The sequence below is a fragment of the Panicum virgatum genome, chromosome 4N (assembly GCF_016808335.1).
Source record: "Panicum virgatum strain AP13 chromosome 4N, P.virgatum_v5, whole genome shotgun sequence".
NCBI lineage: Eukaryota > Viridiplantae > Streptophyta > Magnoliopsida > Poales > Poaceae > Panicum > Panicum virgatum.
Window position 1 is genome coordinate 30,642,976 of NC_053148.1, and position 23,038 is coordinate 30,666,013.

At 44.4% G+C, this 23,038-nt stretch overlaps 1 protein-coding gene and 2 long non-coding RNA genes across 3 annotated transcripts; 1 reads left to right on the forward strand and 2 right to left on the reverse strand.

Annotated features, from left to right (window-relative positions):
• Positions 1–762: 762 nt before the first annotated feature.
• LOC120669543 lies at positions 763–1,485 on the forward strand. The gene is made up of 2 exons (XR_005672688.1): positions 763–1,260; positions 1,350–1,485. It is a non-coding gene; the product is annotated as an uncharacterized LOC120669543 (long non-coding RNA).
• Positions 1,486–11,284: 9,799 nt separating this feature from the next.
• Positions 11,285–13,799, reverse strand: LOC120670821. The gene is made up of 2 exons (XR_005673382.1): positions 13,409–13,799; positions 11,285–12,556 (listed from the first exon to the last, which is right to left on the reverse strand). It is a non-coding gene; the product is annotated as an uncharacterized LOC120670821 (long non-coding RNA).
• Positions 13,800–16,497: 2,698 nt separating this feature from the next.
• On the reverse strand, positions 16,498–19,709 carry LOC120670820. Its single transcript, XM_039950986.1, has 5 exons — positions 19,520–19,709; positions 18,771–19,309; positions 17,445–18,685; positions 17,218–17,336; positions 16,498–17,117 (listed from the first exon to the last, which is right to left on the reverse strand). Exons 2-3 carry the CDS (start codon positions 19,306–19,308, stop codon positions 18,363–18,365), a joined length of 861 nt encoding a protein of 286 aa, XP_039806920.1. The 5' UTR covers position 19,309; positions 19,520–19,709; the 3' UTR covers positions 16,498–17,117; positions 17,218–17,336; positions 17,445–18,362.
• Positions 19,710–23,038: the final 3,329 nt, after the last annotated feature.

The window sequence follows — 23,038 nt, forward strand, 5'->3', positions numbered from 1 at the left end:
CTATGAGGATAATGAGATAGACATCCCCACTGCAGATGGGAAGAATTGTCTTGGAGAATGTGTCGGCAGCACAATTCTGTGACATAAACGAGATATCTTACTGGTTAGTCAGATAACTATGTCTGATATGGAACATATCTCTCCAGGAGCACAACAAGAACGAGAGGAATCACCTGCGGCTCTGCCATCACCTGCGGCTCTGCCATCACCTGCGGCTCCAGAGGAAGGAGAGCCGTCACCTACGGCTCCAGAGCAACGAGAGCCGTCACCTACGATTCCGCCATCACCTGCGGCTCCAGAGCAACGAGAGCCGGCACCTGCGGCTCCAGAGCAACGAGAGCCGTCACCTCAGGCTCCGCCATCACCAGCGGCTCCAGTGACACGAGAGCCGTCAACTCAGGCAACGACCTCGGCTCCTCTAAGCAGATCAGTGCTACCTCGAGTTTTGCGGTCTTACCAAAAGGAAAAGGAAGGGTCCAAAATTGTGAATAGATGGCACACCGCAAACAAGAAGTCTGATGAAAAAGCTAAGAAGGCTAAGTCAAAGTAAAAACCACCAACTTCTAGTGGCAGTAGAAAGTCGGGCTTTTCTACGCCCCACACGGACATGTTGCACAACCAGACCCTTGCGGTTGATGACCTTCCAGACTTAGAAGATGCTCCTCTGGAGTTTGCGTACGGAAAAGACTTGTTACCGAACTGGTTACTATCTGATTGTCCAACTTACATGCAGAGGATACATAATTGGTACAAGAGGGCATGTAGATTTGGGCTGAAAACCCTGTATGCTCCGCACCATCCGAATGTATTCGGAGTTAAGGGGCCACAAATCAATGATATCACGCTTGATTTTGAAGACATCCAGCACATGTTCCGCCTCACACAACTTGGCATCGAAATGGTTCGACTATGGTGCATGTAAGTGCCTCATCGACTTTGTATTACTTTCTAAAGTATTGTATATGCATAAATATTTAATGCCATACATTAATTCTACAAGATGCAAACAATGGATGCTATTATTTGTAATCTCAAGGTCCGATACCTTGATCCCGTAGAGATTTGCGAGTCTTTGCACGCTGGGCCAAAATGGATGAAGGACGACGATGATCATCTAAAGCAATTTGAAACAATGGAGGCCAAAGATGAGGAATGCAGAAGATTTCACGAACTAACTATGAAGAGGGTTGCAGCCTACATAGTGATTATGATGGAACAGTGGCAAGACATGGATTCCATATATGCGCCATATCACGTCCAGTAAGTGTAATACAAATTGTTTGATTATCCATTACTCCGATATCCATGCCTACAAATCGTACATTAACTTTTTTCTTTTTGTTTTGCAGAGGTCACTGGATTGCATTCGAGCTAAAGGCAAATCTTGGAAGATTCATCGTATATGATTCCTTGGACTGGAACACCGACATATACTAAAAATTCATGGACCTTATTTAATTGTGAGTGAATTTCTTATCTTTCCTATGCACATCTGTCTCTTGTAGGGGCGGGTCCACCCGCCCATGTAAATGCTTTTTCAGGGGGCGGTTGGATCCGACTCTACAAAACGATTTTTAGGGGCGGGTGACCCCCCACCAGCCCCTGCAAATGCATTTTCAGGGACGGCTCTCATGCCCGCCCCTGCAAACTGTCATTTTTAGCTGCGAAAAGTAGGGGCAATTTTGCTGCCCTCCCCGAAAAATACGTTTTCGCCCGCCCCTAAAAACCGTTTCTGCACTAGTAAAAATTCTCGCAAAACTTGAGATAAATAGGCAACACATCCTCTCTAAAATGCCATGGAGAAGAAGAAGCCCGAACTCGGTCAAATGGTTAGTACCGGCTAGTTGCTCTAGCCAGTAGCTGGTACTTGATCTGTCCACTTAGTACCGGAGCCAAGGTGATACTAAATGTTCTCGCGCCATTTAATATCGGCTATAGCCACCAACCGGTACTAAGTTGCCACAAAGCCATTGCCCCCTGTCATCAGTGGCGTACTTTAAAGCTGGCTTGTGGTTACAACTGGTACTAGATGCCTCACTGGGACGCTGTTCTTTCGAGCCAGTGCTAAATGTGCATGTTAATACCCGCTTAAAGCCAGCCCAGTACTAACAGACGCAGACAAATGCTTGGTTTTCTAACGGTGATATCTCCAATATTATCCCACACAGCTCTAGGCTGAAAGCCTAAAACTATAATTACGGAAACATGAAAGACGTTATGAAGCATAATTTGCGTCACTAACCATGTGAGATTATTTTTTTTCGATGGCTCTAACAACAAATCGTGTTAAAGATAAAACCATCCAATGTATGGTTTCTTTACTTCATGCAATTGAAACGCTTATTATGGTGTGGCCTGGTTGATGGTTAGTGTAACTATAATATAATGTAATGAACGGAGAGTTTCCCTTTTTCTTAGATTCTGGAAAATATCCGGCCTCAGCTGGCACCAATGTACAAAATAGCCCGCTATAGTCCGCTACTAGCTTTTTAGGAGATCTACCACTACGATTTACAATAGTTGTCCACTATATCCGCTAAAGAGGTTTTTACAGGATTTAGCAGTAATAAATTAATGTTAGCGAAAAAAGTTTTTGCGATATTTAGCAACGCTAAAGGTCAAGTTGTGAGTATATTTTCATAGTGTCATTCCCTCGAAGATGTAGTCAAAATAATCAATATAACTAGGGTGGACCATACAAAGTAGCATGTGCACAGTTGGGCGGTCAAGAGACATGTTGAATCTATTTTAAAGTGTTAGACCAATGATGCTTCTAATTTTATATGTAATTATTGATAATTTTATCATTCTGCTAAATGATTTAGCTTTCGTTATAGCTTTCTATAGCTTTTAGAGAAAGCTATCATTAAACTTCATAGCCCGCTATTTCTTACATTGACTGGCACAGAATGATAGCTTGCAGACAATGATTATAAATCATACAATTCTAAGCCTGCCAGAACGACTTAATAAGCGATTATAAATTCAGAGACACAAAAACTAAGAGACAAGCACTAGTTCTCAATGTATTTCTGAATTTCCAGCCAAACTTGTTGAATATCTCCATCACAGCATTCTCCAACCGTTGGCAATTTTTCTTTAGGGAGATCATCTCTTCCTCTTTAGATAGCAGTGACCAACATCTAATCCAGTAAGTCGCCCTAAAGATAACCCGCAGAAGTGAGTTAGTGGTAGAGTTTTTGAAGATGACATCATTCCTACTAAGCCAAATAGACCAGCGAAGAGCTGAAGCTTCAATTAGAATTGTCTTTCTAATATTTGAAGGAAAACATCCCCAAGACCCAAACAGATTTGCCATACCGGATGGTGGTTGAATGGCGAAAGAACAGCACGTTCCATTAGCCATATATATGACACTCAAAAAAAAAAGGTGGATTGCCTGTTCCTTACTAATGAAACAACATTTGGCGCATCCCTTCCATTCTCTTTTCACCAGGTTATTCTTAGTTAGAATTACTATTTTTAAGTACCATAAGAATACTCTAATTTTTAGAGGAAGCTTCAGCTGCCGGGAGATACAAGAGTCAGGGAGGGAATTATTTTCCATCAGATCTTTGTACATTGAGTTAACTGAAAAGACACCTTTAATTTGTTCATAGGCAAAATGAATTCATCTTTTCTATCCCTTATCTGAACCAGCAGCACTTTATCCACTAGGTCGAGCCATTGGTTCAATTTTCTCCTACTACGGCTCATCTAAACACTAAAAGGCCCGCAAGGCCAAAAAAAAATAAAAAATCTAGCGACCACTACCAACCCCCTGCCGTCCACAAAACTTGAATCCAGGATTAGTTGTCTCACGCACAGCTTAAAACAACCCCACCTATCCAATCCAACATATGTAATTTTCGATAGGATGCTTTCTTTTTAAACTAACATGTGAAGATCCCTTTAGTTCCGGTTGGAACCAACCGACACTAAAAGTTCTTTGACGTCTATAAAATTTAGACCGAGATGACTAATGCTCTCATTAGTCCCGGGTCTATAATCTACCCAGATAAATAAGAGGGATGGATGTAGGTTTCTCTATTAGTGAAATGATATGTTCAGAGTAGTAGTGCTTTGCACTTCTGCCACTAAAACATGTTTCTTCTTGACAATATTGCATAGAAGTAGGATGTTTAACCATGTTTCCCTCTAAAGTTCCAGCGAACACTTTTGCCGGATAACAGGCGTAAAGACAAACACTGTTCGTCGGCTTTAGGTCATGCCAAGAATTCCTCTTCCCAAATTCTCTCCACCTACCCCATTCGTGTGGCCGATCAATAGCATCTTTATTTTCCCCAGTTGCACAGACACGTGCATGCCCAACCCACTCGTGTGGCCGATCAATAGCGATGATTTTGTTTTGCTCATTATTATTATAGCAACTATATAGCCTCTTAGTTTGACCGTGGAATCTCAGCATTCTGTAAGGCGATTATATTGCTTAGTAGTCAAGAATCATATTGTGGGCCATCATTGTCACATGCACGATTTTCTTAGACCTTGATTATCCTTACGACTCTGTCATGCATGGATACCGGACACTCCATCCCCTATATTTGGCAGTGCGCAACCATATGACAAAAGGAAACTGTTGAATCCTCTTTCCCCTTGTCATTGATGACCCTTTTTTGCTTCTCTACTTGAACAACTTTGCTGCTCATTGCCCTAGTTCTGTCAAGGCCTTGGCTAGTTAGATGCACTGCGTGTTCCAAACCATTGCTATAAGAGTGCCAAAATCCGCAGGTCGACCCAATCTGGTCGAACTACATATGACGTCCAAACCTATTGTATTGTGCCAGCCTTGGCTGTTGATAGTCTATCAACATATATCTCTTGTCTAGGCACCATCCAATGTTGTTAAACTTTTACTTCAACAAGAAGAAAAATAGAGAAATGTAATGAAAATTCATCTGCTATCATTCTTGTTGTTATGTTATTTACTCATATATTGTAACTGGATTGACATACATTATCAAATCTGATGAGAGGATTTCAAAAAAAATTTAAAACCTTGATGAAGGGATATGACAACACGTTTACTACCTATGTACATAAATAAATGATTATTTGAATTTTTTTTTACCTTCAACCAAGAAAGTGAAGATACATGCCAGGAGATGGATACAGGAAGCAATAGTACTCTCACCAAATTACTGCTGCCAACATGTCTGTTTCCCTGACCGAAGTCTACTGTCAAGAACATTTCCAGTGTTCTTACACAAATTTTAGGAGATTTTGTTATATTTCACATATTCTTGTAGTTTCGAAATTAATTAGTTGAAGAAAAATAGAGGTGGGCCAGAAAGAGCTATTGCCAAAACTGAACTTATGATAAAAAGAAACTTAATAATTGACTTTCTTTGCAATATGAAACGAGCTATTGATTCTTTTGATTGAGAAGATAATAAAGAATTAGATGGTCACATATAATAGTAAGACATTCAAGGAAGTCGAGAAAACATAAACCGCAAAACTGGATTCGTCTGTGTAATCATAACATAGAAGATAGTTGCTATGTGCTCAAAAATTTTGCTGCTCATGTCGTGTTAGGCTGTTACGATGTAATAATAAAGAAGCTCGAGTAGTTTTCCTTGAAGAAGAAGATGACACCGTCAAAAAAACATCAAGGAAGAATGTAGCACATGTGCATTTGCTATAGTTTTGTTTGGTACAAAATGAGAGAGGTTAATGATTACTACTCATTTGAGAGCAAGGTTAATGACTGCTATCTACCTTAACATTCATGTATATATCCATGGACATCGAGTAAACTCCCGAAGCGTGTGAGATCTGGAGCTAAAGGGACCTGCAGATGCAGGATGTATAGTGCGACAATTCTAGGGTCTAGCGTAGCTGGCTAGCTGCCCCTCTAGTTAGCAAGTGCTGTAGTAGTGTCTGTGAGACGGTGACTATATGCTTTCGGTAGCTGCCCCTCCAGCTACCGAAGGAATTTTTCTAAGATGACAGAGCTAGCTAGAAGATAGCCTAAACACGAACAGTCTGTTCACGGTTTCAAACTCATAGTGGCAACTGAAGGAAAGATTGGCGCTTCGGGTCACATCATGGACAACCTGCACTATTCCTTCCTGTCAACGAACCAGCCAGCCTCTGCGACGCATCCATGGCTGCAATAATCGATCTCTACAGCTAGCAAACATGGCAAACAGAACCATGCTTGTTGCGGAAGCATTGCTGTCGTGCCTCGATAGATTCGCGCTCGCTCCTAGGCATCTGAGCCTCCATCAATGGGGTGTGCCTGCATGCCCATGCACCTCGTAGTTAGATAGCTAGGGTTTTACTAGAGGGCCCTGTCAGGGATGCTATCTTGAGAACAAAGCAACGTACCATACTCTTGATTGTTTGGTAGATGCAACTAATATGCTGGTGGCATCGATGCTGCATGCATCTGCTCTTTATTGCTACATATTGATTACAGTAAGTTTTGAGTATCGTTCACTCCTGCTAAATTTATCAATCAATGATTGATGTGCAAAGTGTTGACGCAAATTTGGTCAATACACGAAAATGCTAGCACGTGCAGATCGCAAATGATCCACACCAGCGAGGTCCTGCGCAGGCCGGTCAGACTGATTTGAACAGAGATGCCGCGAAGACCTAAAACCACACAAGCTCGAGAGGGACCCCATTGGAGCTAATGGAGCTAGGGTTGCCCTAAGGTCGGCAGACCACTCAAGATGCCTTCAAATGCCGTAAAGGCGCAGGAAGAACATAATTAATTAGGTTGGAAAAGCTAGGGTTTGAAGATAAAAAAAATAAAGGACAATGTATTGATTTAATTGTGATTAGGTTGGAAAAGCAGGAAGAACAAAATAAAGGACCACTCAATCAACTTTAGCCTTCGTATATAAGGTCGGGAAGTCATACCCCTTCACGAGTCGGTTTACAAAAAGATTCCTAATTACAAATCTAAACCTACTCAGATTACACAGGCCAGAAAAGTCTGACCGGTCAGATAGGTTGGCCATAGTCTTTGCCAATTTTAGCTGTCAACATATGCCCGCTACCTTTTTTGATGAGCTTTGTAAGCCAAAAAGGAACTACCAGAACCTATCCTAAGAATTATGCTTTACACATAATACAGTGGCCTAAAAATAATAGTAAGGGCGATATATTCATATATCAGCCATCTTCACCTTCAAGCGTCTTGCCATACATTGTGATAATATTTTTTCAAGGATCTTCCACTAAGAGCCCCCGGGTAAACGCTCTTCTTGCAGCGTCTTCACCATATATGAATTTCCGAAGATGATCTTTTTGATAATCTTGTATGGACCTTCCCAACTTGACGACCACATGCCGAACTTGTTACTTTTCATTCCAAGAGGTGGAAATTGTCTTCCGAACCAGCTCACCAACCTGAAGAAATTTACTTTTTATCTTCTTTTTGTAAGCTCTAGCCACCCAAAGCTTATCCTTTTCAATTTTCTTCAAATCCTTCAAACACTTGTCGGCCACCTCATCAATGTTATCCATCATCAAGTCATGGTAATCAACAGAGGAAAGGTTATTTTGTTTAGCCGACTTATAAGCGTCCAGATTCACCTCAACAGGCAAAACAACATCTTGACCATGTACAAGCTCAAGAGGAGGAATTTTAGGGCCTGTTTGGGAGTACTCCACTCCACCAAAACCAGCTCCACTCCCAAAACTCCACTCCACCTTTGTACTCCACTCCACCCATTTCACCTCAACATGTTTGGCTAGTCTCTAGCTCCAAAAATTCTCGTGGGCTTGCTAATTCCGAAGCCCATTGCCTGTGGGCTGTCTGCACTAACGTGGGCCATCTTCAAGGTCAAGATTTGAGTGGTCTGCTGCTTTTTTTTATTCATGGTCTGCAGACTACCGCTAAACATTACTGCATGGTCTGCACCCAAGGCTGGTGCCCGCCTCGCCTGGCCATCCATGCCCACCACGCCATCGCTAGGGCCAGCAAGGGGGTGGCCAGCGCCACGTGCCTGACCACCGCCACACCTCGCACCGCCAGCGCCGACATCCTCTTCAAGTTGGGAGAAACAGGGCGCTGCTAGCTGGCCTTCAACTGCGAGCTGGGTCAAATCGGCGGCCGGTCGTCGCGGAGGACCTCTGCAGCCCGCCATTTTGCTGGCGGTGGCGCGCAGAAACCAAGGGGGTGGTGCTGTGGAAGGAGGCAGTGGCGCTAGCATTTGCTCTGCAGGTAGGGAAGAAAAGGGAGCGCAGGACTCTCTAGTCCAAAAGAACTGGCCGTTGGGTGGTCAAGGCTCGGGGTAAACAAGAAGCGAATCGTTTCTTTTTTGTGTAATGGATGGTATGGTGGGTAATTTTTTCCAACTCCACCTGCTCCATGTTTTGGTGTAGCATCTCTTGAGGGGTTTCTTATTTTTTGTGGAGTGGAGCTAGTTTTCTATGGAGTGGAGTGGAGTTGGTTGTCTTGTTTGGATATTTTTTTTGGACTAGAGCTGAATTTGGTGGAGTGGAGTGCACCTAAACAGACCTAGTATCGTCGTGTCTAGATATGTGATGAGCCCATAAAGTTTCAGATAAAACCTCATGCCACCTAGGCTAAAGGTTATGCTTCGTTTGTGTTATGTCCCACGGTTTGTTAGAGGTAGGCCGTAGATGGTGACGACCCTATTGGTCCATTGTAATCCTCCATGTTCGGACATAGCGTAGAGCTATTGGCTGTAGTCGCCTGGCAGACCAGGTGTAAGCTAGTGCCCGAAGTGAGTATTGCGTCCGAGAGGTCGACCTTTAACTCATCTATAGTGCTATTGTAGAAATCCTCTCTGCCAATGCCACCTATCTTGGTGTGTCCTTGGACCGACTAGAATAGGAGTTAGTGCACACATGTTCCCTGTGGATTCGATAACCCTTAGAATACTCTAAGGTGAAAGCTACAACGGTATCCGTGTGCTTGCGAATTTATTCGCGACGCTAAAATACCCAACATGGGGTAAGGATGAGACAAAACAACACATCCACTCTCTTCTGACTTTTGAGTTGGAGGCTCTCCTTGGAAGCCTTGTACTGGCTAGGTAGAATTTAGAAATTAGGGAGAGAGTGAGGGGAAGCTGGGGAGGTGCCAGGGTTGTCGACCCCCGGTGTTCTCCTCCGGTTTGTACCTCGACAGATACTTATCAATTATAGTAAGTGTTCATGATCTTGCCCATGCTTTAGCTTCTTAGATAAGTAGTGCTAGTACCCTAGTTGTTAATGGGATCAATAGTTCACTAGTTCAGTGGATGCCTCTAGAGTAGGACTCCTGATAAAGAGGGATGATCCTATACAACTCTAGAGTTAGTAGAAGACGCTGTAGACGTGGTGTCGACTAGACTCTACCTGTTGATTGTTGTATGACCCCACGGTTTGTAGAGGTAGCCTGAAGCTGGTGGCAGCCCAGTTTAGTGTCATCATAACCCTCCACATTCGATAGAAGCCTTATTATCAGAACTTCTAGTTTATTGAGGCGAAACTAATAGCCCGAAGTAAACAAATAGTAAACTCTATCTTACCTTTGATGCTGAGCCTTAGAAATCCTCTCTGCCCCTTACCTCTTCGATAGTGTGGTGTCCTTGGACGAATTCGAGACTTAGATAGTATACTCACGTATCTCAGTGGATACGATATCCTGGAATATTCTTGGGTGAAAACTGCGACGATATTGCAGATTCTATTCGTGACGCTCCTAACCATCAACACAAATTTGTCGGCCTCTTTTCGACCTTGTACCTCGACGGATACGATTCGTTTGATCAAGTATCCGAGTTCGTCTATCGGTTAGTTCTTGGTAAAGCTACTCTCTTGGTTTCATTCGTTTATGGGTCTACCGTTAGTTCTAGTAGATACTCTAGTAGAGGGCCCCTAATAAAGACAGGATAACCCTACGCAATACTTGAGTAGTAGTCAATAGCATAGACGTGGTGTCTAGATCTTAGATTACCTTTGTTTCTTTCGAGCCCCACGGTGTTGAGGAGTAGACGGTAGGTGGTGATAGCCCTATTTGTTCACTATGGAGACAATCTTCATGGTTAGCAAATTCCTCTACATTTGGGTTTGCAATAGAGCTAATAGTAGGAGAGCCTTGGCCGACCAGGGTCAAATCGGTGCCTGAAGTAAATGAGTGGAACCTTGAGTTTACCTTTCCTTGATTCTATCCTTTCAGATAAAAACAACACTACCCAAAGGCAATCCTATCTCTCATTCTTCAAGGATAACATAGCCAGAAGACCGTTACACATCCATTCCTCGTGGAATACTAGCAGGTTAAGTGCTACAATGGTATCTCTGTGCACTTGCGGATCTTATTCGTGAACGTTAAGAAATCCCAACAGTCTCCGAGCGTCGCTATGGCGCCGCCGCACGGTAGGGGCGGGGCGGCGGGGATGGGACGATCCCGAGCATCGTCGCGGCCGTGCTGCAGGGGAAGAAGGAGTAGCACTGCGGCAAGGAAGAGGGAGGGGTGGCGGGGGAGACTAGGGTATTTTGGTCCAAGTTAACAAAGATATTGGGGAAATCTAACAGATTGGTAGTTTCGAGTAAACGTTTGCATCTTTAGATGGTATTTCATGGGTGCAAACCTTTTTAGTTGTAATTTACAGAAGTCGTGATCTTTTTATTCTACACAACCAATTTTTCCTTACTTTTTTAACCTCAAGTTTGACTACTCGTCTTATTAATTTTTTTACAAAATGTCACTTTTTTTGCTTTGGCTTGCTTTATCCATAAAAGTTCTTCGACAGTGACTGAAATTTGACTATATTTGTACAATTTCTTGGAATAAGACGAGTTGTCGAACTTGAGGTAAAAAAGTCAAATGAATTACAATTTCGAACGGAGGGAGTAATACATTACCACCTAGCTATATGTACACATTTTTCGCAATTCAAAACAATACTGGACCATGAAACAAATAAGCACAGTTACACAAATGATTTCATGAGTTGATAATGTTAACTTGCTTTCATGTACAACATATTAACACTGTGCTATCTATTGTGGACTAAAGCCAGGGTGCCTTTGGTTGGGCTTTTGGCTGTGGTTTTTGCCTCCAAAAATCAAAAGCTCAACCAAAGGGTTCAAAAGTCACATGTGCTTTTACCCAAAATCAGTTTTCACTGCAGCACAAATCAAAAGCACCACTCCCCTCTACTTTTCACTGGCTTTTGGGTCAAAAAAATTACCCACATATCATTGGTTATGAGCATACTGTCACACCCGATTTCAGAAAGAAACCAGATGCATCTCATATGTGCGCCAGGATCAAGTTTACACACATATGATAGACGTCATAAGTGAAATATATCAAAGACAATGTCCAAAACGTAAGCAAGAGAGAGTAAATAACTTTATTACACTCCGATAAATAGACGCGAAGGTCTTTAGACGTTCCACCGATATCCTATACGATATCTTCAACAAAGCTTCATCCAATCCCATAGGCAATTGACTGGTGAACGCATGCCTAGAACTTCTTGAAGTTGATGTAGTTCTCCATTCCAACATTCTCTTTTGAGCAGCAATTAGGCAAATGTGAGTACATTTATGGTTGGTACTCAGCAAGTGGGGGAAGATGCAAGGCTACCAAGGAAAAGCTGAGGTTTATAGGAGTTAGCATTTTAGTTGGTCAAATTTTATTAGCAAGCACCTATTTACTAGGTATAAGTTTATACCAACCCACTTAAGCAATAGATCATAAATGATACAACAATATAAACCAAAGCACCACAGATTAAGTCATTCTTCAAGTTCAGTTATCATGTGAGGGTCCAGGCCGCTCATGACCGTGAGCACGGCTGATATATCAGTTTTAAACACTCTGCAGAGATTGTACACTTTACCCACAAGTCGGGTAAAAGTTAAAAAGAACTTTGGACCCAACCACGCTGTGCTGATCAGGCACAATACCACACTTCCGAGGTGTGGTTGCATAGGGACACTACGAGGCCTTTACAAAGATTCCCTAGTAAGAAGTAGTCCGCTAAGGTTTCCGGAGCAGTAGCAGAGTATAAACCTCCCTAATGGGCATAGTGTCTTAGCAAAGCCCACATCCCAAGAGGACCGGGTTATACCCCGACAACCGCCACTCCTCTTGCCCTTTCGGTAAGACCGCTTCAAACTAGAGTCTCTAATTAATCAGCCAAGACCAGAGCCATGTGGTCCTTGTGGTTGTACTGTTTTCCTGGGTGGTTCTCCATGTTCCAATTAAATCATATGATCTTGTAATTAACCACAACATAACAGCATATATAAAGCATGAATAACATTCTCAAAAGATTATGATATTACCATTCCAAAGTTAAGCAACTAAGCATTTCTACCCAACAGATATACTAAACCCGGTGTTCAAGGTTTTGGGGTAAAAGACTAGGTAAAGTCCTTAATAGGTGTCCCATCAAATTTATGCAATTCAACAATAAAGTAAAGTGAATTATCATATATTATTGGGACAAAATGGAATATGCAGGGGGAGAAGTCCACTTGCCTTCCTTGCCAAACTGTTGTTCTTCTTCTTCGAATTGCTACTCTTGATTTCCCTCGAACGGCGTGTCGTCTACACAATCACACAAGCAAACATACAACAAAATAAGGAACAACACATAAAACAGTAAAAACAGAGAAAGATATGTTGACAAAGATGTTGTACGCGTTGCAAGGATTGCGTGAGCGCAAGAATCGCTGAAATCGGAGTTGAAACAAGGAAGTTATGGCCAAAATAAGGTTCCAGGGGCTTATTTGCGAAGAAACAGAACTTCCAGGGGCTAGAATGAAAGAAACCAAGGGCTAGGTCATAAATAAACCTTAAATATAAGGTTTAGATTGAAAAACAAAGGCTAAAGGATGGCGGATACAATTTTGAAAGAGTTCAGGTCTAAAAAAGAAAATAAAGGACTTGTTTGGAATTATTTTTGAACTGATCAGGATGGCGGGTTGATTTTCAAAGCGTTCAGGGGCTCTTCTGCAAAACCGGCAAGAATTGACCGATATGTATTCTGTTGACTCCGGTCTAGATTATATCTGGACTGTAGGATCAAGATCGGGCGGTTGAGAAGCGATCAGGACAGCTCGGTTCGGCGCTCGGCGGCTTGGCTCGCGCGGGCGAGCAGCTGCAGCGGCTCGGCTCGGCTCCGGGCGGAGCCGACGGCCACGAGCGCCCGTGAACGGCGGCACGCGGTGGCGACCTCGCTGGAGCAGGCCGGAACGGTGCTCCGGTGCTCGGATTCGCGCGCGGAATTGCCGAGGAGGGAGAGGGGAGCACGAGGAAGAAGATGGAGGGGTCGAGGAGGCGAGTTCGAGCAGCGGAGATGGCACACGGCGGCGCGGTGGTGCGGCGGTGCTCCGGCAAGCAATTGCCGGTGAGGGAGAGCGAGAGGGAGAGGGAAAAAGAGGGGGCTACCTTTCTCACCTCAAGGCAGAGCTCCGGCAGTGGTTTGTTGTCGAGTAAGAGCGGAAGAGCGGGAGATCAGCTGTGGCGGCGCTCCGGGCACGACGTGCGGCGGCGCTGCGAGACTGGGGAGAGCGAGGGCGGGGCACCAAAGCAAGGAAAAGAGCGAGGCGGGGCTTGGGTGCGCCTTTTGTAGACCGAGGAAGGAAGGGGAGGAGACGGCAAGGGGAAGGGGCGGCGAGCACATGGTGGCCGGCCATTAAGGCCAAGATGTGCGGCCGTTTCTGATCGAGGAAGGAGAAACGGAAGGGGAAGACGAGGAGTTGGCGATGCAGAGGAGAAGGAGGCAAGCGGCCACGAGAAGGGAGCGGCTCGGGCGGCGCTCGGCATGGGGGACGGGAACCGGCTGGAGGAAGAAGAGGGTGCTGACGGGTGGGCCCAGGGCGTCGGTGAGAGAGAGAGAGGAGAGGGACGAGCTGGGCTGGTGTGGTAGATGGGCCGAGCAGGCAAACTGGGCCGAGAAAAAAAAGAATTGGGCCGCGCAATGAAAGAAAGAAGGATAGGGGATGGTTGGCTGGATTGGCAAGGAAAAAGGGAGAAGGAAGTTTTTTTTTACACAAACATAATTTTAGTCAAATAAATTTTGGAATTCAAACCAAATGTGATTTTGGGTGTTACAAACTCTACCCCCTTAAAGAGAATCTTGTCCTCGAGATTCGGAAAGATTAGAGAACAACTGAGAGAATTCTGCAAAAGCTCATCTTCTTTTTCTCATGTAGCTTCATCCTTTGAATGATGATTCCAATGTACTTTACACATTCTAATTACTTTTCTCCGAGTGACTTTTTGTGATGTTTCCAATTTAAGAATCAAATAAAACTGATTGCGGATTAAGAATTGACGTCGAACGTATCGAACACAACATTTGAAGTGTCTTGAGTTGTCTCTGTTGTCAAATTATTCACTCGACCACGCTTGTAGTTCTATTGACTCCTGTTGCCTTGATAGTTGGGATTCCCAGTGTGCACTTGAGATGATTGATGTCCAGTTCTTTGACCATTGTTCTTCTGAATCTGAGAAGTCTGCATGTTGCGTGTCGGGCAGATGTTGGCATAGTGCCCCAGTTCACCACATCTGAAACAACCCTTGGGATGAATTTGCATGATTGGATTGTAAGTCCGCACTGGTGCACCTGTTGTATTGCCTAAACGGTTTTGCTGCAGGTTGAAATACTGGGACTGTTGAGGAGTATGGGGAGATTGCTGATTCTTTTGATAGCCTTCACTTTGTGTCAGACCCGAGGCAGCGGAACTGCTTATAAGCATAGAATGTTCTAGAGTAAGGGATAGCTTATGTATGTACCTTACCTCTTTTGTAACTACCCGAATAGGCGTAGAACTAGCTGCAGTACAAAGGAAACTACCCGATTGTGTTGTAATAGAATTTCAACTGTACTGGGCTAGGACTTTCCATGTAACCCTGTCTCCCCCGGATATATAAGGGCGGGCAGGGACCCCCTCCAAACGATCATCCACACCTAAGGCAATACAAACCACACATGACGTAGGGTATTACCAAAACTCGCGGCCCGAACCTTTCTAAATCTTTGTGTTCCTTGTACCATCAAGTTCCAGAGCAGTCGATCCCTACCTACAAACCTTACTGCTAAGGGTATCGCTAAGCAAGTTTGGCGGTAAACACCGACAGCTGGCGCACCAGGTAGGGGATTCGGCGAGTTCAGCGACGAATTCGATGGCCGGATCAAGCGACGCCAACAAAGTGCCAGAGGGCACAACCCTTATTTTCGGTTCTTGGGCATGTACGTCTGACGGATCGGGCGGCTTCTCCAGCCACCTTGTCACGTCTAACTCGCCTAAACCGAAAATCATCTCCCAACTCGCCGACATTCACGAGTCTGTGGATCTCGACGAAAAAAGAGTTCTATCTGAACTCGACTCGGTCAACCCAGAAAACGTGTCAACTCCAACCCGAACTCTTGGTTCAGTCGAGTTCGACACAAACTCTGATTCCAAAAAAACCTCACTTTTCCAAAACTCTTGGAAAATACCTGATCATCTCAAGACGATAAAACGCCCCAAGATCAAAAACTCAAAACTACTCGATGGAGTAAATCGAGTTTCATGATCAATAGAGGGATGCATCAAACTTGCAAAAACTGCTCTTGGCTCATCTACATCACAGCAGAACTCAGAAGTATCGAACCCGCCACAGAAGAGGCCGGGCGATATACTCTCGGGAATCGATCGAGTGGATTCCAAGCTCGCCGATTGCATTAAAATAGCTGAAGGCACCCTGCAAAACAAGGAGCAGAAAACGGGAGGAGGAATCTGCGGAGAATCTGGTGAGACAAACCCCCGGCTTGTTCGGATGGGACCGTCTATCTCCAGGATACCTCAGAGCCCTTCACCGAAACCTGCTCACATTCGGACTCCTCAACCAGTCGAGTACCCGTTCGATCAAGATTTTGATCAATTCATGAACGGTCTCGACAACTTTGAACCATTCGATGATCTCGAAGACTAGTCCGACAACGTCGACTTGTTCATGGATGCTATGGCCAATCCACCCGAGCATGCTAACGCTCTTTGGGAACTGGCCGAACTTAAAAAGGGAAAAGCCAAAGCTCCAGAACAATTCAGCAAGTCAATTTTCGACAAACCCTAGATCAAGGAGTCTGAAGGGCTGACTCCCACTCAATCATGGCTACACTGGATGCAATGAAAACGTAAACGCTAAACGGAGGCTGGGCGGTGACCCAAAGTTTAGTGTTTAATTGGTTTAGACCGATTTAAACCGTGTTTAGACGGGCTAAACGGTGTTTGTACTGTAGCACATTTTTTCAAGTATTTCAAGTATAAAATACATAAAGTGCTGGTAAGAAACAGAATTTTGCACACATGTTGCAGACCTTTTCTTTCTTGCTTGATGTTCCCTCTCTGAACATGTGCCTACAAAATATAAAATTAGTGTTAGTAACAAAGAACATGCAACAAACACAAGTGTTCAGGATCAAAAATTCAAAACTGTTCCAGATTTTTAGAAATTAAGATGGCAACAGAAACAGCCACAAGCACACATAAACATGGCAATAGAAATTAACACAATTAAACACAAACAAGGTCCTCAGATCTTAGTTCTTACACAGCCACAAGCACACATGCCAATGAAATTAAAAACACATTTGGTAGTTCACACAAGCACAAATAGGAAAAGCACCACAATGACAATATTGTTCTCATGAAGATAAATAGAGGCTCAAGAAGCAAAGAGCCAATTCAGTCATCATCCTCCACTTCCTCTTCCACATAGCCTGTCGTGACCACATTCTCTTGGTCAGACTCAAACTCAATTTCTTCTTCATCCATTTGCTCTTCTTCCTCGGGTTTATCATGGACATCATCTTCAATATCTCTTGTTTGATTCAGTCTTCCACTTCTACGAAGTTTGTTAACTTCTTCAGCACCACAAGTTTATGCAATAAGTTTCCATTTCAGCCCTGTGACAGGCTCAACATCGGAGCCTTCTTCATCATCACCTTCCACAATCCAACCTTGAGCTTGAGCACATGTTGCATCAGTTGCTAAAAGGGGATCCATCTTCTTGTTTTGTTGTGCCTTTTTTTCTTGTTTGCATGTAGAATATTGAACCGAACAAAGAGAAGCTGATTCAACCTCTCACACGTCAGCCTGTTTCTTTTACTTGTATGAATCTATATAAAAAATATAAAATCAGATTGAGAAGTGAAGAACTGAACATAGAAATGAATCAAAGTATATTGTGATTTCAGATTTGTAGTGTGAGTGTGTTACCCCCTCAAAGCTACGCCAATTCCTTTCACAGCCAGAAGCACTTGAAGTCAAGTACAAGATTCTTATGGCCATCTTTTGTAAAGTTGGAACCTGTGTTCCATAATTTCCCCACCATTTTGCTGCACAATAATAGAAAAGTGAATAGGCATAACATTATTAGTTTATTATAGATCTGAAAATTCTGAAATAAATGTGAATCTAAGGCAATAAACTATTGGACTGCATACCCGGACTATATTCAAAGTCTTACAACCAGCTAGAGCAAATTTCTTGGAAAAGTGGCCAACTTGATCTTTAAACCTGTGCACATCTTCATTCAACACCTGACTTTGTTTCTCATAGTCACCATGATAAAAAGTTTCAACAGCTGAAATGAACCCATCCATGATCTCCTCAGATTCAAATATAGATGGATCATTGTAGCTATAGTAGGGATTTAAGAAGTATGCAGCCTTGTGCAATGGACAGTCCAGCCTATCCTTCATCTTTGCATCAATGATTGCAATAATGGAATGGTACTAGGTCCCAGACCTGTCCACATTTCCTACAGCCACCATGATTTCTTTCTTAGCCTTTAAGATCTCTCCATATAGAAAAGCCATTGATGGCTTGATATCCCCATCTACCATGCGAAGTACTTTGACCAATGGCTCAAATACCCTCAAACAAAGTGAAACACCATTCCAAAAATTAGGCCTCACCAATGTGGTTGTGGCTTGCACACCTTTGGCAGTCTTCTTAACTTGGTTTATTTTCTCCCATTCCTCACTTTGAGACATCATCCTTAGCTGGCCCTTCTTCTCATACAAGCTTTGTAAAGTGAGAAAATTGGAAGCAAATCAGGTCACACCTGGCCTAATGATGTCTCTCTTCTTTGTAAACTTTCTCATCAAAGAGAGTGTCTTATGGTGTGCAAAAATGAAGATAGTAAGAGCTTTTGCTTGATCAACTATGCTCTTGAACTTCTTTATCTTTCCCATACCTTCAAGCATAAGGTTGATGGTGTGAGTAGCACAAGAGCTCCAAAAGATGTTTGGCTTCAGCACATACAACATGTCATTTGCTGCCATATCGTTGGAGGCATTGTCAGTGACCACTTGGACTACATTTTGTGCACCAACTTTCTCAATGCAGCTGTTTACATACTAAAATATTAGTTCACCAGTATGGGATTCAGATGAGGCCTCCTTTGATTCAAGAAAACTTGTACCAATGCTGCAATTCACACACAGATTCATTATACTCCGTCTTTTTTGATCCGTCCATGCATCAGTCATAATGGAGCAGCCATTCTTGGCCCACTCATTTTCCTGCAACTTCAACATCTCCTTTGTATCACTGACTTCTTCATGCAACAACTTCTCTCGCAGCTCATGTTGGTAAGGCTTCTTTGCACCAGGCCCAAAGCATCCAGCAGCTTCAAGCATCTGGTCAAATTCTTCATTATTGATGGCATTAAAAGGTATACCTGAAATTAGAGAAAACAAGATTAGAAACCTGAACTTATGCTAGTAACCTTGAACTGAATATATGTATGGACTGCCATCACATACCTCTCACATACAACCACCTTGCAATGTATCTCTTCAGTTTATGAAGCCTCTCCTTCATTATATGCTCACTGATTTTGGGTTGAATTTTCTTGCTCAGAGAACTAGCATCAAGGGGCTTTGTGAACTTGTCCATAGGACCAACTGTTGCTTGTGATGAGCTTCCAATTTCATGCAGCCCTGTCTCATCTTCCTTGTCTGATGGAACATCAATTACTACATTATCTCTAACCTCCTGTTGTTCCAGCAACCTTGCCTTTTTAGCCTTGCTAGAATCCTCAATAGCTTGCTTGCACCTTGCTATGTCTTCATGTGTGGCATTTGGGCATGGTGTCACCTGTCCTCTCTTTTGAGCAATATGCAACTTCAACCTATAAATGTCTGCCTTGGCAACTTTAGGACATAGCTTGCATTGGATCACATTCAAATCATTAGGATCAACTAGCACTCCATATTCCCATCCTATGTCCTCTGAATTTCTCTTAAGGGACACTGGTTTGTCCATAGTAGCAGCAGTAGGATTAGATGCACCAGACGACATTCTGTAAAGAACAATCTTTGATTTAAACCTATTGTTTACACTTTACTGGAAGCTCTAGTCAATACTTCAATAGGCAATTGGCAGTAGATGAAGCTAGCAAAGTAAACTCATAGCAAAATTTTAGGATAGCAGAAACATGAAAAAACTCATGACTAAATAGACAGACATGAAGGATTGGGCAGGGAAAATAGAGGAAATAGATGAACATTACCTGAACAGGGGCGGGCAGAGCAGCTGCACGTCGAAGCAGGTCGGAGTAGGGGAGAGACCGGAGCAGTGGCGCGCCTGGGAGAGGAAGAGGAGCAGGGGCGCGCCGACCCCTAGATCTCGTCGGAGCAGAGGGGAGCAGGGCGCGCCGCTCCTTGGAGAGGAAGAGGAGCAGGGGCGCGCCGAGCCCTGGATCTCGTCGGAGTAGAGGGGAGCAGGGGCGCGCCGTGCCTGGGAGAGGAAGAAGAGCAGGGGCGCGCCGAGCTCGCGCCTGGGGGAGGAGAAGGGGTGCGTTGCGCTTGCGCAGGGGAGCAAGGCCGCGCCGTCGCTCGCGCCTGGGGGAGGAGCAGGGCCGCACCGCTGCTTGCGCCTGGAGGAGAAGCAGGGCCGCGCCGCCGCTCGCGTAGGGGAGTAGCGCGCGATTTTTTTTCTAACCCTAGCCCTGTGGCGACATATACCCAGCGCAATTGCGCGCCCAAACCTCCCGCTTAGATTTTAGTTTCGCACCTCCGCTCTAATGCCAAAACTGGTCAAAAAACGGGCTGAACGCCGTCCATGACCGCCCAAGACCCGTTCCGTTTAGGCCGAGTACCCCGTTTTTTCCCGTCTATGACCGTCTACACGGGTCAACCATTTAGGAGACTGATTACCTCCTAAACTATGTGGTCAGGCCTCGTTTACCGTTTAAACCCGTTTAGACTGACCGTTTAGGCCATTTAGGAAAACACTGACTGGATGAACGAGAACACCCTCCGCGTAGAGATGGGCATCCCGCTTCTCGCTCACCCAAAGCACAGATACTCTAAAATCGATGGACTAACCGATTCCGTGTCCGAGTAGCCCTCCAACTCGGAGGATGAGCTAGATGACCTAATCCAGTACAACAAGCAAGTAGAGTCCAACTCGGCTAAGAATTCTAAGTCCGATCAGGACTCCCTCACTAACTTGGTCATATATGCAATGACGCAAGGACAGATAGTGTGCCTAAGGAAGACACAAGATCCCACCGCCTCCGGCTCGCAGCCAACGGATCTGCCTTACCAACAGAGCACCCCTCTAGATCCGTCCTCAAGCAAACAAGAACAAGAAGTTCAAGATCTTTGCCATGAAATCCTCATGGTTCGCATCTCCGAAGTTCCGGAACCTCAGGGTGATTCCATGGAGCGTCTCAACCTCGACGACTACAACTCTGATGATTTCGACGAGTACCTTTCCGACAACATGGAAACTACTCCTCCCACAATCACAGAAGCCCAGGCTACTACCAAGCAAGATTCGCTTGTACCTCCTCCAGTGGTGACGGTCACGTGCAAATGGAAGAGCAGCATCCAGCAGAAGATCTCTACGAGCGTCGTCGCATGCTTAACCAAAAACGGGCGTTCAGGCGCCAGCGCCTCGCTAACAGCCAGCAGGAATAGTAGGGCGACAACTACGACTACTCCAATTGCGATCTCCGCAACGTGATCAATGTTGGCCGCCACACGCGCAACATCATCATCTCAAGGAGAAAGTAATGCGAGGAAGTCGAGGCTTACAGCCCTTCCTCTAACTACTGCATCCCACCAAAGGCTTCCACATCCTTCAAGAAGCACAAGCCGCCAACCATCAGTACCCATCCTCAGGGTAAACCACGCACCCCGCACCAAGGAGAATCATCTCAGGGTGGAAACAGGATCAATATAGTACTGCTACGCAAGTGCTTCATCCACCCAAAGAGCTCTCACACGATCTATCAGTGTGACTCACTCCGCAAGGCCCTTGGGGCACCTCTCCTGAAGGAGACCCTACCTCAAATCTAGCCGACCATCATATCGACTAGTTTTATCTTCGAATAAATTTTTATTCAGTCTTGTAAACCATTGCTCACGTCTAACAGGCAAGGGGTAGGTCTTAAGAGTCAGAGTCTGTCACTTTACAACTATTGTAATGTCGACAAACCCAAATAAGAGTTGATTTCTCCCGTAAATCGACTACTTGGCTTTCACTCATATGACCAATATCCCATCTCGAAAGGCATACTCAACATCGGAGCAGCTATCAAGTAGTTTTTATGGTTTACACTCAAGTACTTTTCTGACATTTACATCTTGGGCAACCCGACGGGGTTCGTACCTAACAGTTCTATCCAAAAAGTTACTCCAGTCCTTGGTTAAAGGGACACCCTACTCGCTTGCTCGAGTTGGTCTTGGATACTCTTTCGGCATTTTCGTTTTGGGCAACTCGACGGGGTTCGTACCTAACAGACTTGCCCTAAGAGTTACTCCAGTCCTCGAGTAGGACACCTTACTCGCCCTGCTCGAGTAAATTTTTGGGATATTTCTAGAATGTTTACATCTTGGTTAACTCGACGGAGTTCAATCCGAACAGTCCTATTCTAGAAAGCAATCCAGTCCATGTATAGGACATACTACTCGATAAGATCGAGTAGTCCGGGATATTTTCACAACAGTTGAATACTATCTGGGTGGCCAAGCAAGGTCTATCCTAACTGGTCAACTACGAAAATCCCTCAAGGAGTACGAACAAGTTCTTGATACTCTAAAATAGGTTGACACAAGTTTCCCGCTTGCTCAGTCTAGTATGGGAATCTTCGCTACGGAATCCTTTTGCCTCAAGTACTTGACGGGTGCTACTCGCTTGCTTGAGATACAAAAGAAATTCCTTTTTCCCTTAGCATTCTGAGTAGTTGTCGAGAGCTTCCCGTCCTCCTATCTACCATGGAACATTTCAAAGTACTCAATAAGAGTTCTTCCCCCTGATTGGACAACAAAGTTCACATGAGCTTCGCTCAAAATAAAACATTTCCTTGAAAAAGGAAACCCACACTAAGCTATGGCTTTGTACACTCCTTTAGTGTTTTTCCCACTTGGTTAATCCTTCGGGATTCAATCCTAACCGGTCAGCACTACGGTTCTGACTCAGAACCATACAAACTCAATCCTATTCTAGAATACTCTGCCTTCTAAGGCACTTACGAATACAATTCCTCGTATCTACTATTATAACTGAGTGGGCGCGATGCTGCCTACACTTAGGACCCTCGAGTACGACTACTCGACACAATCACAGGATTTCACAATCTTAGACAAGTACTTGACATTACACAAATATTCAAATATTTGTTCCAATGTACTTCTGGCACACATGCCAACTCAAATTCATTCATAGATCAAGGAGAATCGGACTTGTTCAAGGACTCCACAATATGGTTGGCCACCACCGAGGTTTCTTCTACATACTGACGGAATTGATCATCCGTACAGTCAGCCCTGGCTCCTTTTCCAAGTGCATCAAGACGAGTGGTCGGCCAATAAGACTTCACCAGCCCAAGTACGTGACCCACGTACTAGCGGGTGATTGTGGAGGCATACCTCTCGAAGGCCTCGGGTACCTTTCGAAGTCTCTCCGCCAGCGAGAGCGGTTCGTCTTTGTCCCCTTCTAGGATGTCCATAGCCTTGGCTATTTCCTGAGTAGCATCCCTAACTTCCCGCAACATGAAAAGTTCGTCAGTGTACTACTCGAT